The sequence below is a fragment of the Lithobates pipiens genome, unplaced genomic scaffold (genome assembly GCF_037356315.1).
Source record: "Lithobates pipiens isolate NorthernLeopardFrog02 unplaced genomic scaffold, aLitPip1_a1.2 Scaffold_13, whole genome shotgun sequence".
Lineage (NCBI taxonomy): Eukaryota > Metazoa > Chordata > Amphibia > Anura > Ranidae > Lithobates > Lithobates pipiens.
In genome coordinates this window covers 235,172,755-235,186,837 of record NW_027507718.1, presented here as the reverse complement: position 1 = coordinate 235,186,837, position 14,083 = coordinate 235,172,755, and the positions used below count along the sequence as shown (strand labels likewise).

Below are 14,083 nucleotides of genomic sequence, written 5' to 3'. Positions count from 1 at the left end.
TCTTTTTGATAGCCCTGTCAAAACAGCATTACTATATTAATTAATATCATAAGTTGAATTTAAAAGCGGATACTGCAAGTGAGAATGTACCATAGTGCCAAGATTTCTGATACATGAAGTGTTGAAGCATCTCTTTCTATTCTTAGCCGCATATCATTTGGGTACTTGCTGTGTAAAATCAGCATGACTTGTACTAATCCTTTGCGCACACCCTCCACTTTTCACTCCCCCTCCTTCTCCCAATGTAGTTATGGTCTGATCTACTGAAGTACTGGAGAAAGAGGAGGAATTTACAGATCTGCATAACACGTTCACTTCCTCTGCTCTAAGGAAATCCACCTGCAGTGTTTCAGTTTGATCTGTACATAAGCCCTGCCTGATTTCCTTTTGTACTGATCAGATTTTACATTCCCAGCAACAAGTGGAAATTCCAAGGGCTGTGGACTGCAGGAGCAAGTTATAGCTCACTCACTAGAAACCCATGCAGCTTGAAAACAGCAGAGATCTCATTCTTTGAATGCAATGAACTGAAAAGATAGCCTATTGTAATGGTAAGTCTGGGGGAGAAGCAGAAGGAGCATCATCAATCAAAAACAAACACTACTTTACATGTCACCCGTTCTGCACGCATAGTTTCAAAAGTTTGTTGTTTTTGCTTGTGTGGAGCAATTTTTTTTTTCCGTGGACCTGCCTTTGGAATAAAGACAGTGGTAAATGGAAAAAAAGTCAAGAATTTTATTACTTCAACTTCTAATGGCATGAAAGTCAGCCCCTAAGAATCAGCTCATGTGGTCGTTTGTGTTCTACATTCATTTTCAGGACATCTGATGGAGGGGATCCTGAAGCTCATAGTCTTTACTTTTACAAGCTAAGGACTGATAAAGAGTGACAATGTTGAATGAGTGAGGTCAAAGGACAACATGGACTGGAGAATATCTTCCAACCAGCTGGGTGCTGCATCCTTATACTTAAAGGCAACTCTTCAAGGTGGAGCTCCATGGGGTTTCTCTCTAAAAGGAGGGTTGGAGTATGGAGAACCTCTGACCATCTCAAAGGTAATATACTAACATAAGTCCTGTGCTGCTTACATTAAACATAGTTATATAGTTAGTCATGTGAAAAAACACAAGAGTCCTTCTTGTTCATCCAATAGAAAAAAATGAATAAATACATTGAAAATCTCTCTATACAGAAGTCTCATTGTCAATGTAATGCATATGTCATAATAATAATACTTTCCTTAGTTTATGAACTATGATGATTTTAGAATAACAAAGAAATAAAAAGGTATCAAACATGCTAATGGCACATATTGTGATGTGAATATTGTGAATAAGGGGAAATTGCCATGTATTTTCAGTGAATGTTTATTTTAGTTCAGTGCAATGTTTACCTTAAAGCCATTTTTAATATAACTTTCACGTTCTTACTAGATTGCTCTTCCATGGTTTTTACTCTGAATCTATTTCAAAGCTGAACCCCAGGCAAAAAGCTAAATACGCAGATGAAATACATATAATGTAGCTGTTTTACTGCCAGGTGTTTTTATGTCTGTCCATCCAGTTGTGAGATGTACACATGTTCTAAAATCACAGCACTTTATAAGAACACAGCCCTTTGTCAGAGAGGGGGATCTAATTGTAATATGCTGCAGTTTACCTTTCACTTACAGGTTGCCACACCACCCCCACCTTGTGAATGGACAGTCAAAGGAGAAGCAGCGCACTACTGGGCTCACCTTTTTGTCCATCCGATTTCCCCTCCTTCCAAAATGCTCCTTGTACTGCAGCACACCTAAATGGCTCCTTATCTATATCTTTCTCTTATTTCAGTGAATGCAAAGTGTTCTCTGAATGGATGAGGTGGAGAGGCAAACTCTAGTTCATCCAATCAGGGAACTCTTTAAAACAGATGAGCTGTCTGTCACTATGTAAATGTGGCAGTGCCAGTGGACATGGGGAGAGGTGGTTTGGGTAGTGAAAGAGTGCATGAAAGATCAGAACAGGTAGCTCGGTAGAGGAATCTGATTAGATACAGGTAAAGGTTTTTGCCAGAAATTGGAAGAGTTTGCACTCAGTCAGGGATTTTCTGTACACGTGATTGCTGCTGGAGCAAGTTGTAAAACACTGGGAGCTTGTGTCCAGGCCTGTTTGGCCAAAATGGATAGGCACCTAAGCAAGACCGAAATATGACATGTATGACAGAGGAAGACTATGGAGAGACAAAGGTAGCCTCTATGTCAGAAGTCTCCAAAATTTAAATACAAAGGGCCAGTTTACTGTTCTCCAGACTTTAGGGGGGCCAGACTGTGGTCATTGGGAGTCAAATTTGTCCTGTCATCAGTGGGAGTAAACATTGCAGGGAGGAACAGTGCCCCCATCGTTGGTGTCAGTGGGAAAAATAGTTTGCCATCAATGGTGTCAGTGGCAGGAATATTGCTCCATCATTGGTGTCAGTGGGAGGAATATTGCCCCATCATTGGTGTCAGTGGGAAAAATAGTGCCCCATTGTTGGTGTTAGTGGGAGGAACAGTGTCTTGTATCAGTGGGAGGAAAAGTGCCCCAAAGGGCAGAAAAAGGCAAGAAAAGGGCCACATCTGGCCCTCAGCTGCAGTTTGGAGGCTGCTGTTTGCTCTATGTAAGCAGACAAGTGATTCTGAGCTGATTATGCAACCCTTGTGTGTGAAAATCTTCTGTTAACCTTTTTAATTGTAAAAAAAAAAAAAAATTATCTGGAATCTTTTAAACACACCTTGGCAAGTCGTGTTAATTATTTCTTAAGGTTAATTAGTGTTAGGGTTTACAGAGCATTTGTATTTAAATGTTAGGATTGTATTCTAGGCTGGGTTCACACTACAGCGATGCGGGAACGCCGCAAATTCGCGGCGGGTTCCCGCATCGCATGCCTCCCGGCGGCAGTTCACACTGCCCTATGTGAACTGCTGGGAGTGTCAGTGAAACGTTAATGACACCCCCAGATCAGTTCGCATATCGCAGTGCGATCTGCAAACTCGGACAGGAATCGGATCGCATGGTGTGAACACCCATGCGATCCGATTCTGCTGCAGACCAAAAAAAGGGTCCTGTGCGAGTTTGGGGCGGGTGCGATGCGAATTCAGCTATACTATCTGTATGGCTGAACTCGCATCGCACAGAGATCGGATGTGATTTGCACTGCAGTGCGGTGGGAATCACATCCGGGTCTCCTAGCCACAGCGGTGTGAACCCAGCCTTAGGGAGAAAGATAGCATTAAAGCCCAATTAAACCTTTAGTTTTAATTAGATAAATATATTCCAGCTGTGTTAAAACAAAAGCTGTTCAGTGTCTTATAGTGTGTTTTCTTTCTAAAGATGCCACAGCCTGTAGTAGCCCTCTGCTAGCACCTGCAGAGTGGGACCCTTAGTCTCTGGGGAAGCAGTGGTCTCATTGCAGAGATCTGACTGACCTGAGTGAGTCAGACCAATAGCTCTCCAATCAACAAAGCTCATGCTTCCTCTAGCTCTGACTTAGGAGGGGGTGTGTCTGACCTCTGCAAAAAGACCATTGCTTTCACCCAGAGAGCAAGGGTCCCACTCTACAGTATGTTGGCAGGATGCAGGATTTCTGGGGCTGATATTAATTAAAAAAAACTGTGAGACTTTGCACACCTTACATTTTAATGAACCCTATACGTAGTTGGCTCATTTAAACTGAAAGTTCATTTCCACTTTAAGCCTAGGTTCACACTGACAGCGGGAATGAAATCCTGCATGTTCACTTGAACATGATTTCATTCATGCATGTCAGTCCCGATTTCGGAGGCAATTTCAGAGACATCTGTGCGGGTTTCTGCACAGATGTCTAGTGAAATCACACCCCAAAGTCGCCAAAATGAGTACAGGAACTACTTTTGGGAATTGGTGTCAAATTGCATGCCAAATTGCTGCAATGTAAACCAGGGCTAAGTGTTAGGCCTCATGTGCACTGCTGCTGGTAAACTGACTTTTAGGAGCAGTTGGGCATTTTTTTTAACGGCTCCTGAACTCTCCTCTAAGGCCCCTTCGACACTGGGGTGGTGGGTGCGCCAGCAGTAAAACGCTGCTATTTTTAGCGACACTTTACCGGCAATTTCGCATCGCTATTCAGCCGCTAGCGGGGTGCTTTTCCCCCTGCACTAGAAAGGGTTAAAAACACCGCTAAGTGCTCCTGCCCATTTCAATGGGCAGGAGTGGTGACCACCACTCAGTTACCGCTCCAAAGATGCTACTAGCGGGACTTTTTTTAGCGTCTTGCCAGCGCACCACTCCAGTGTGAAAGCCCTCGGAGACGCAGCAGTGGCTCTTTCAGGGCGCTTTGCAGGCGCTATTTTTAGCGCTGCAGCACCTGCAAAGTGCCCCAGTGTGAAAGGGGTCTTAGTTATCTTATCAGTACATGTACACAGGGTAGTTTACAGTCCTTTCTAGGCAGTTGAGTTTAGAGGCCTTTTTTGGAAAGCAAAAAAATAAGTTCAGACGCTGACTTTAGAAGCATTTAGCGCTTGAAATGCCTCTAAACGTGGCTAAACACAGTAAAAACCTGTAGTGTTTTTTTTTATTGACACGTTTTCCCCCCAGGTGAATTGGTAGGGGTACGATGTACCCCATACTCATTCACATAGGGTGGGGGGCTGGGATCTGGGGGCCGCTTATTAATATTATTCTGATAAGCCCCCCGCCCGCAGACTCCGACAACCAACGGCCAGGGTGGTCGGGAAGAGGCCCTTGTCCTCATCAACATGGGGACAAGGTGCTTTGGGGTGGGGGGCCGCAGGGCGCCCCCCTTCCCCAAAGCACCCATCCCCCATGTTGAGGGCAGGCGGCCTGGTACGGTTCAGGAGGGGGGGTGCTCGCTCGTCCCCAACCCATTTCCTGACCGGCTGGGCTGCGTGCTCGGATAAGGGTCTGGTATGGATTTTAGGGGGACCCCCACGCCATTTTTTTAGCGTAGGGGGGTTCCCCTTAAAATCCATACCAGACCTAAGGGCGTGGTATGCTCCTGGAGGGGGAAACTATGCCGGTTTTTATTTAAAATTTGGCGTAGAGTTCCCCCTCGAGAGCTGATTATTCTCTGATTGGCAACGGCCAAAGTCGCCTGGCCTGGGGCGACTTAAAGTTGTGTTGTAAGTTGCCCCAAGTCGTATTGAAGTTGCTCCAAGTCGCGCTGTTATTCATATTCAAGTCGTGTCCAAGTTGCCTCAAAAAGTTGCGGTGGAAGTCGTGTTGCCCCTGTGTGAATAGACTCTAAATGTATTATAATTTGTTTTATATTCTGTTTGTTTGTTAAAAAATAAATAAACTTTATGTTAAAAAAAAAGAATATTGGCTCTGCACCCAGGAAAAACAACCTCCATGTCCAAAATGGCAACATCTGGCTCAACTACTTTAAGAACCTCTACAAAGATATTCCAGAGGAGGCTCTAACTGTAGAACAAAAAGACATTATCAAAAGACTAAATGATATGGAGGAAAAAAATTAAGTACTTCCAGAACCCTCTAGATGTACCGTTTACACCACAAGAAATTAGGGAGAACATTCAAAACCTGCAAACCAAAAAAGTGGAATGTATGGAACCCTGCCAGAGATGATTAAACATGGCTCCCCAGATGTACATGCTGCACTATGCAAAGTGTTCAATCTAGTCCTGAGTGCTGGTTACTAACCTATAGTATGGAACCAAGGCTTCATAACACCCATCCATAAGAGTGGAGATCAGTATGATCCAGCCAACTACAGGGGGATATGTGTCAGCAGCACACTAGGTAAACTATTCAACAGTATCCTCAAAAAAAGAATCCTCAACTTCCTGACACAACACAATGTCCTCAGCAAAAGCCAGTTAGAGTTCATGCCAAACCATTGCACTACAGACCACATTTACACCCTGCACAGCCTCATCAAGAACCATGTGCACAATACAAAGCATGGAAAGATCTTTGCCTACTTTGTGGACTTTAAGAAGGCATTTGACTCCGTGTGGCACCCAGGCCTGTTCCTCAAACTATTAGAGCGTGGAATAGGAGGGAAAACATATGCGGTTATCAAGAGTTCATACACTGAGAACAGCTGCAGCATAAAAGTGAAGGGGAAAAGAACTGAACACTACCGGCAGGCCCGAGGAGTCAGACAGGGCTGCAGCCTAATGCCGCGTACACACGAGCGGACTGTATGGCCTACTTAGTCCGTCATACAATCCGACGGACAGTCCGTCATACTTTCCACTGAACGGACTTGACCACACACGGATACACGAACAGTCCCTCGAAAGCTTGCGCGATGACGTGTACAGCACGTACGACGGGACTAGAAATAGGAAGTCCAATACACAGCAAAGCACCCTTCCGCCGTGTAAATCCTTTCTGGGCATGCACCATTCTTAGTCCGTCCAACTAGCACACTGACGACCGTATTGTCCGCTGAAACCAAAGTATGACGGACAGAATTACGGAAATTCCGAAATACTTAGTACGCCAGACTGCACGGTGAAAAAGTCCGCTGAAGCCCACACACGAGCGGACTGTCCGCTGAAATGTGTTTCGATGGACTAAGTACGCCATACAGTCCGCCCGTGTGTACGCGGCATAAGTCCAACCCTCTTCAACATCTACATCAATGAACTGGCTGCAGCTCTGGAATCCTCCCCAGCACCAGGACTGACACTACATGACACTGAGGTGAAGTTCCTGCTGTATGCTGATGACCTCCTACTTCTGTCACCAACAGGGAAAGGCCTATAAGACAGCCTGGAAGTGCTGGAGAAATACAGTGCCACATGGGCATTACCAATCAACTCAAGTAAAACAAAAATCATGGTGTTCCAAAAGAAAAATACTAAACAAACAAAGAGCACTTCCTTTACATTAACCACCTCGCGCCCGCCCTATAGCCGAATGACGGCCGTAGAGCAGGCGCGTTCGTCCGGGTGGTCGTCCCTGGACGGCCTGATGTTTACTTCCGCAATGCGCGCCGCCGCGGGCGCGCATCGCGGAAGTTCTGTGTTCGCCGTGTCCCCCGGGGACAGGCAAACACAGATCGCTGTAAACGGCCAATCACAGCGGCCGTTTACAGCGTGATCGGCGTGTCCAATGGGAGATGATCTCATATGTAAACATATGAGATCATCTCGCAGCGCCGCTCTCCCTCCTCGCACAGACAGTGTGAGAGGGGAGAGATGAACGGCTGCAGCGGCAGCCGTTCTGTTTGTAGTAAGAAAAAAAAAAAAAAAGGAAAAAATAAAAATAAAAAGTGCCATCCGCCCCAGTGCCATCCGCCCCAGTGCCATCTGCCCCAGTGCCATCCACCCCAGTGCCATCCACCCCAGTTCCATCCACCCCAGTGCTACCTGCCCCCAGTGCCATCCACCCCAGTGCTACCTGCCCCCAGTGCCATCCACCCCAGTGCTACCTGCGCCCAGTGCCATCCACCCCAGTGCTACCTTCCCCCAGTGCTACCTGCCCCCAGTGCCACCTGCCCCCAGTGCCACCTGCCCCCAGTGCCACCTGCCGTCAGTGCCACCTGTCGTCAGTGCCACCTGTCGTCAGTGCCACCTGTCATCAGTGCCACATAGTGCCATCTGTCATCAGTGCCACGTATCAGTGCCATTTGTCATCAGTGCCACCTGTCAGTGTCACGTGCCATCTGTTGTCAGTGTCACGTGTCATCAATGCCACTTATCAGTGCCATCTGTCATCAGTGTCACGCGTCATCGGTGCCATGTATTAGTGGCATCTGTCATCGGTGGCACGTATTAGTGCCACGTATTAGTGCCATCTGTCATCAGTGCCACGTATTAGTGCCACGTGTCTTCAGTGCCATGTATAAGTGCCACGTGTCATCAGTGCCACGTATAAGTGCCACGTGTCATCAGTGCCACATATTAGTGCCATCTGTCATCAGTGCCATCTGTCATCAGTGCCACCTGTCATCAGTGCCACGTATAAGTGTCATCATTGCCACGTATCAGTGCCATCTGTCATCAGTGTCACGTGTCATTGTCCTGGTGCTTCAAAAGTGTAATAAATAGTCAACAAGTTAGATGTGTAATTTATGTTCCTAGAACACATGATGGCGCTACCTGCATGTTGGGCCTCTCTATGTGGCCAGGCTGTGAAAAAGTCCCACACATGTGGTATTGTAATACTCAGGAGGAGTAGCAGAATTTTTTGGGGGGTGTCATTTGTGGTATACACATGCCACGTGAGAGAAATAACCTATTACAATGACAATTTTGTGGAGAAAGAAAAAAATGAAAAATCTTAATTTTGCAAAGAATTGTGGGAAAAAAATGACAACATCAAAAAGCTCACTATGCCTCTTACTAAATACCTTGGAATGTCTACTTTCCAAAAAGGGGTCATTTGGGGGTTATTTGTACTTTCCTGACTTGTTCGGGTCACAAGAAGCGAGATAGTCCACCAGTACATCAGATGTGATCAATTTTGTGCGATTCGCACCACAGCTTGTAGACTCTCTAACTTTCACAAAGACCAAATAATATCCACTAATTTGGGTTATTTTTACCAAAGATATGTAGCAGTATAAATTGTGGCCAAAATGTATGAAGAAAAATTAATAATTTGCATAATTCTGTCACAGAAACAAAGAAATATGCGTTTTTTTTCAAAATTTTCGGTCTTTTTTCATTTATAGCGCAAAAAATAAAAACCCCAGAGGTGATCAAATACCACCAAAAGAAAGCTCTATTTGTGGGAAAAAAAGGACACAAAATTCATTTGGGTACAGTGTTGCATGACTGAGTAATTGTCATTCAAAGTGTGAGAGCACCGAAAGCTGAAAATTGGTCTGGGCAGAATGGTGTTTAAGTGCCCAGTAAGCAAGTGGTTAAACAACTGCACTGTTGATGAAACTAACAGCTACACATACCTCGGCTTAGAAATGAACAAATCCGGAAGGTTCAAGCCAGCTATAGAGGCACTAAAGACAAGGCATGCAGAGCCTTCTATGCCATGAGGAGACAGCTGTACCACCTAAAACCACCAGTGAGAGTCTAATGCCCCGTACACACGATCCGAAAATCATACGGAAAATACCACTTTCGAAGCGGTCGTAAGATAATCGGATCGTTAGTACAGAGCTTTCGAGAGCCGATTAGGACAGTTCATCCGATATTATTATCGGACATGCACAGAATTTTTTTTCGTACGATGCCAGATCATACGATTTTCGTTTAATCAGTACAGCTATCGTTCGAAAATGCAATATGAATGCATTACAACACATGACATCACTTCCGAATTTTTTTTCTGTCGTGCGGGAATTTTCGTGACTTTAATAAACTCATCAGATTCGATCTGAGATTAGCATGCAATAAAAAACGGACGATCATTCGTCCGATAATCTCATCGTGTGTATGGGGCATAACTTTGAATATTTGATAGCGTCATCAACCCAATTCTTCTTTATGGCAGTGAAGTTTGGGGTCCTGTAATTTACCCAGACCAATCCAAATGGGACCCCAGCCCAACAGAAATATTCCATATGGAATTATGCAAGCACCTCCTCCAAGTCCATCGGAGCACATTCAATAGTGCTTGCTGGTCTGAGTTGGGCAGATTTCTCTTACTTCTCGCTGTACAAAAGAGGGCGTTATACTGGGATCACCTACAAAACAGCAGTCCCAACTCATACCACCATAAAGCCTTACTGAACAGTAAGGATCAGCCCAAGCCATGTGGCCAGCAACAACTTATCAACACCTTGTCTATCCCAAACTCTCAACAATACAGCCTAACAAAATCTCAAATAAAAAACATAATGAATGACTCCAAAGAAAAACATGTTGGAGAATGGAGAAATGAGCTAACAAACTCCAAAAAACAAACTGTTTACCAGTCACTGCAGAGAGACTACAAACTGGCCCCGTACCTGGAGGTGCTACAAGACCCCAAAGACAGACAGACAGACCCTGAGCCTGTATAGACTGAGCACCCACAGCCTGGAAATCGAATTAGGATGGCACAGACAGACCTACAAGCCCAGGGAGAGTAGACTGTGCCAGCAATGTGACCAGGGGGTCCTGGAGGATGAGGACCACTTCCTGCTACATTACCCAAAGTACTCATCAGTGAGGGACACTCACTTCCAGAGACTCTCCACTCTCATCCCGGACTTCAATTCTATAGAAGAGAAGAAAAAACTCCAATATCTACTGGGAGAAGAGGAGCCAACGGTAAAAATAGCTGCTCAATATGTGGCACAGACTGAGAGGGACATGGAAGACTGAGGACTTAAAAATCCTTTACACTGACTTATGCCCATTCCCCTCTATATAACCCCCTAACCCCCCCCCCCCCCCTTCTTTTTCCTATAGAAACTCAACTGCTTTGGCAATGCTAACATGTATGTGCTCCTGCCAATAAAGCTTATTTGAATTGAATTGAATTGAGACAGAGAGAGTCAGAGAGACAGATAGACAGAGAGACAAACAGACACCGACAGAGAGAAAGAGAGACATAGACAAAGAGAGAGATAGAGAAAGACAGAGAGAGAGAGACAGACAGACAGAGACAGAGAGAGCGTGAGACAGAGAGACAGACAGAGAGAGCAAGAGAGAGAGAGACAGAGACAAAAAGAGAGAGAGACAGAGAGAGAGACAGAGAAACAGACATACAGAGAGACAGACAGACAAAGAGAGACAGACAGAGAGGGACAGACACAGACAGAGAGAGACACAGAGATAGAGAGAAAGACAAACAGAGAGAGAGAGAGAGTTAGAGATAGACAGCCAGAAAGAGACAGACAGAGAGAGGCTAAGAGTGAGTGAGAGAGAGAGAAACAGACAGACAAAGACAGACAGAGGGAAAGAGACAGACAGACAGAGAGAGACAGAGAGAGAGCCAGAGAAATAGACGTACAAAGAGAGAGAGACAGACAGAGAGAGAGAGACAGAGACAGAGAAACAGAGAGAGAGAGAGAGAGACAGAGGCAGAGAAACAGGCAGAGAGAGAGAGAGAGAGAGACAGACAGACAGATAGACAGAGAGAGGGAGACAAAGTCCCAGGGTTTGTTCACCCCACCGTCCTTTTCTCTGCCCCAAGACACTATATACTCTGAACAGCAGTATATATACTATACGGCCTGCCCTATATACTCTGCAGAAAATTGTGCCTTAGGTGTTGGTGGTACCAGAACACTGTAAGCCCTCACAGTTACTCTTGTTAGGTGCAGGAACAGGCCCTACTGTGAAATATTATATCAAGAATTGTAATTACATGCCCTTGTTTAACAGGGGCAGAAAAATTGGGCTTGGGGGGTAGTGGTGCCACAACACTGTAACCCCTCACAGTTACTCTTGATGGGCGCATGAATAGGCCCTGCTGTGAAATATTATATCAAAAATTTTAATTACATGCCCCTGTTAAACTGTATGCCTCCTCCTCCTCTCTTTTCTCAGGCACCCAAGTACAGTCAGTGACCTCATCATCCCCTCCCTCCTCATCACTGGAACAAACTTGGCAGTATGCTGCAGCTGGGGGAACATGACGGCCAGTTTCTTGTCCTTCTTGGGCACCCCCTCTCTCTAGGCTCACGTTACTCCCTTCCTCAGCCTGAGAACCAACATCGGAGCCTTCAAATTGCTGTGCATCCTACAGCAGCACGTACCTGACACTGTGGTTGAATAATTCTGGGGACTCTTCTGTGCATGATGGTGGGGCTATGGAAGGAGTGACAGTGAACAAGGAGCCGGTGGAATAGGCCACTTTTTTTTCAGCTGCATTGGAATGCAAACTACTCTGAGCCTGGGTGACAGAGTATGAGGAGGACGAGGACGGCTTTGTTATCCACTCCACCAACTCTTCTGCATGTTCTGGCTCGATAACAGCAGCATGCCCCATGCTCTTTTTTTCGATGAGTTTTATCTATATTTTCGAGACCCGACAAATCATTACAGCCGCGATCAGTTTTAAATGACAATTTTTCCTTTAGAAATGTCATTTTGCTGTAGTACTGTTCTAAACACGGTAAAAATGCGCCACTTTGCAGGCATACTATAGACATCCCCCAGGCACGGCATTTAAAGGAAAATGTCATTTTTATTGCTTCACTACCACTTAAGGACTAGCCTCGTTTTGGAATTTAGGTGTTTACATGTTTGAGGTTCGGTTCACACTGCTGCGATGTCCGAGATCGGATGTGATTCACACCGCACTGCAGTGCAAATCACATGCGATCTCTGTGCGATGCCAGTTCAGCCATACAGACAGTATGGCTGAATTCCCATCGCATTCGACCCAAACTCATACAGGACCCTTTTTTTGGTCTGCAGCAGAATCGGATCACATGGGTGCTCACACCATGCGATCCGATTCCTGTCTGAGTTTGCAGATCGCACTGCGATATGCAAACTGATTTGGAGGTGTCATTAACTTTTAATTGACACTCCCAGCAGTTCGCATAGGGCAGTGTGAACTGCCACTGGGAGAGACATGCAATGCGGGAACCCACAGTGGATTCGCAGAGTTCCTGCATCGCAGCAGTGTGAACCTAGCCTGAAACAGGTTTTTTTTTGCTAGAAAATGACTTAGAACCCCCAAACATTATGTAATGTTTTTTTTTCTAACACCCTAGGGAATAAAATGGTGGTCATTGCAATACTTTTTTTTCACACCATATTTGCAGAGCGGTCTTACAAGTGCACTTTTTTTGGAAAAAAATCACTTTTTTTGAATAAAAAAATAATACAACAGTAAAGTTAGTCCAATTTTTTCTATATATTGTGAAAGATAATGTTATGCCGAGTAAATTGATACCCAATATGTCACACTTCAAAATTGTGTCCGCTCATGGAGCTTGTACCCCACAAAAATCTCCATAGGCGACGTTTTAAAAATTCTACAGATTGCATGTTTTGCATTACAGAGGATCTCTAGGGCAAGAATTATTACTCTCGCTTTATCGTTCGCGGCGATACCTCACATGTGTGGTTTGGCCACCGTTTTCATATGCGGGTGCTACTCACATATGCGTTCGCTTCTGCGTGTGAGCTCGTCGGGACGGGCGCGTTAAAAATGTTTTTCTTATTTATTTTACTTAATTTTTTTTTTTTTCACTGTTAAAAAAAAAAAAAAAAGGGTCACTGTTATTCCGATTACAAGGGATGTAAACATCCCTTGTAATAGAAAAAAAGGAAATGGTAATTGTTGGTTATCCTCGCGCTACAATGGTTAAACAAAAGAGCTAATATGGTTGCAGCAAAACACCGACAGAGGTGCAAACCCTCCCCTCAAATTATAGTAATGATAAAGAATGGTGTTGCGATTGTCCTAGGAGGATACCGGAAGCGACGTCCGGGGTACGAACGAGGAGTCCGTTTGTTTTTTAGCTGTAACTTTAGCTCTTAATTGTGCTACTAAATGTGAGTACCCAGGACTATGTCCTTTTTACAATAAAACCTGTTTGACATTACTTCACTATTGGAGCCCCTCTTCTTTTTTCCGGGTTTGATCTGTGGTCAATGGCTGAGTACCTGGAGGGAATTGCCTGGGGTGTCTATATCAGCTGAGGACATACACCTTAACCATTGGAGCGTATTGCTGTCTAACTGACAGCAGTGAGGTAAGGTACCCCCTGCACTCATTGTGCGAGCACCTGCTTTGAGGAGTTGTAAGATCACCGGTGGAACTATCCCGTGTTTGTTCATAGAATTAGTCTATTACATAGCACAGTGTGGACTCACTTATTTGCATGACCTGATACGGATTGCTATTTTTTCGACAAATAGAGACACTTTAAGAATTTTTTTGGATTGTGTTTTATATCTAGTTTTACTTTTTTGTTTATTTATTTGTTGGATCTTACTTTTATACAATTTTTTAACGTATATATCTTTTTTCACTTGGATGCACTTTTATGGATTGAGACACATTTTGGATTGCACACTCTTTTGGATTATTATTATTATTACCTGCGATTCCGCTACTTATTGTTGCACTTGCACTTTATTAGGAATACGTATACTACTTGAATTTCTATACTGGTCACTTTATAAATGATACTAGGAATATGTGTACTACCTGAATATCTTATTAGTCACTTTATAATGATTTTA

The 14,083-nt window shown here is 44.5% G+C and overlaps 1 protein-coding gene across 2 annotated transcripts in view; it reads left to right on the top strand.

Moving 5' to 3' along the window:
* The first annotated feature begins 270 nt into the window (after positions 1–270).
* SHROOM3 (shroom family member 3) overlaps positions 271–14,083 on the top strand; it is a 530,439-nt gene continuing 516,626 nt past the window's right edge. The window contains exons 1-2 of one of the 2 annotated variants that reach the window (XM_077476349.1): positions 271–551; positions 820–1,055. In XM_077476349.1, the coding sequence (XP_077332475.1) occupies positions 921–1,055 (135 nt within the window). In that variant the 5' untranslated portion in view covers positions 271–551; positions 820–920. Of the gene's footprint in view, positions 1,056–14,083 lie in introns of both variants that reach the window. The other variant, XM_077476350.1, reaches the window with a different exon arrangement.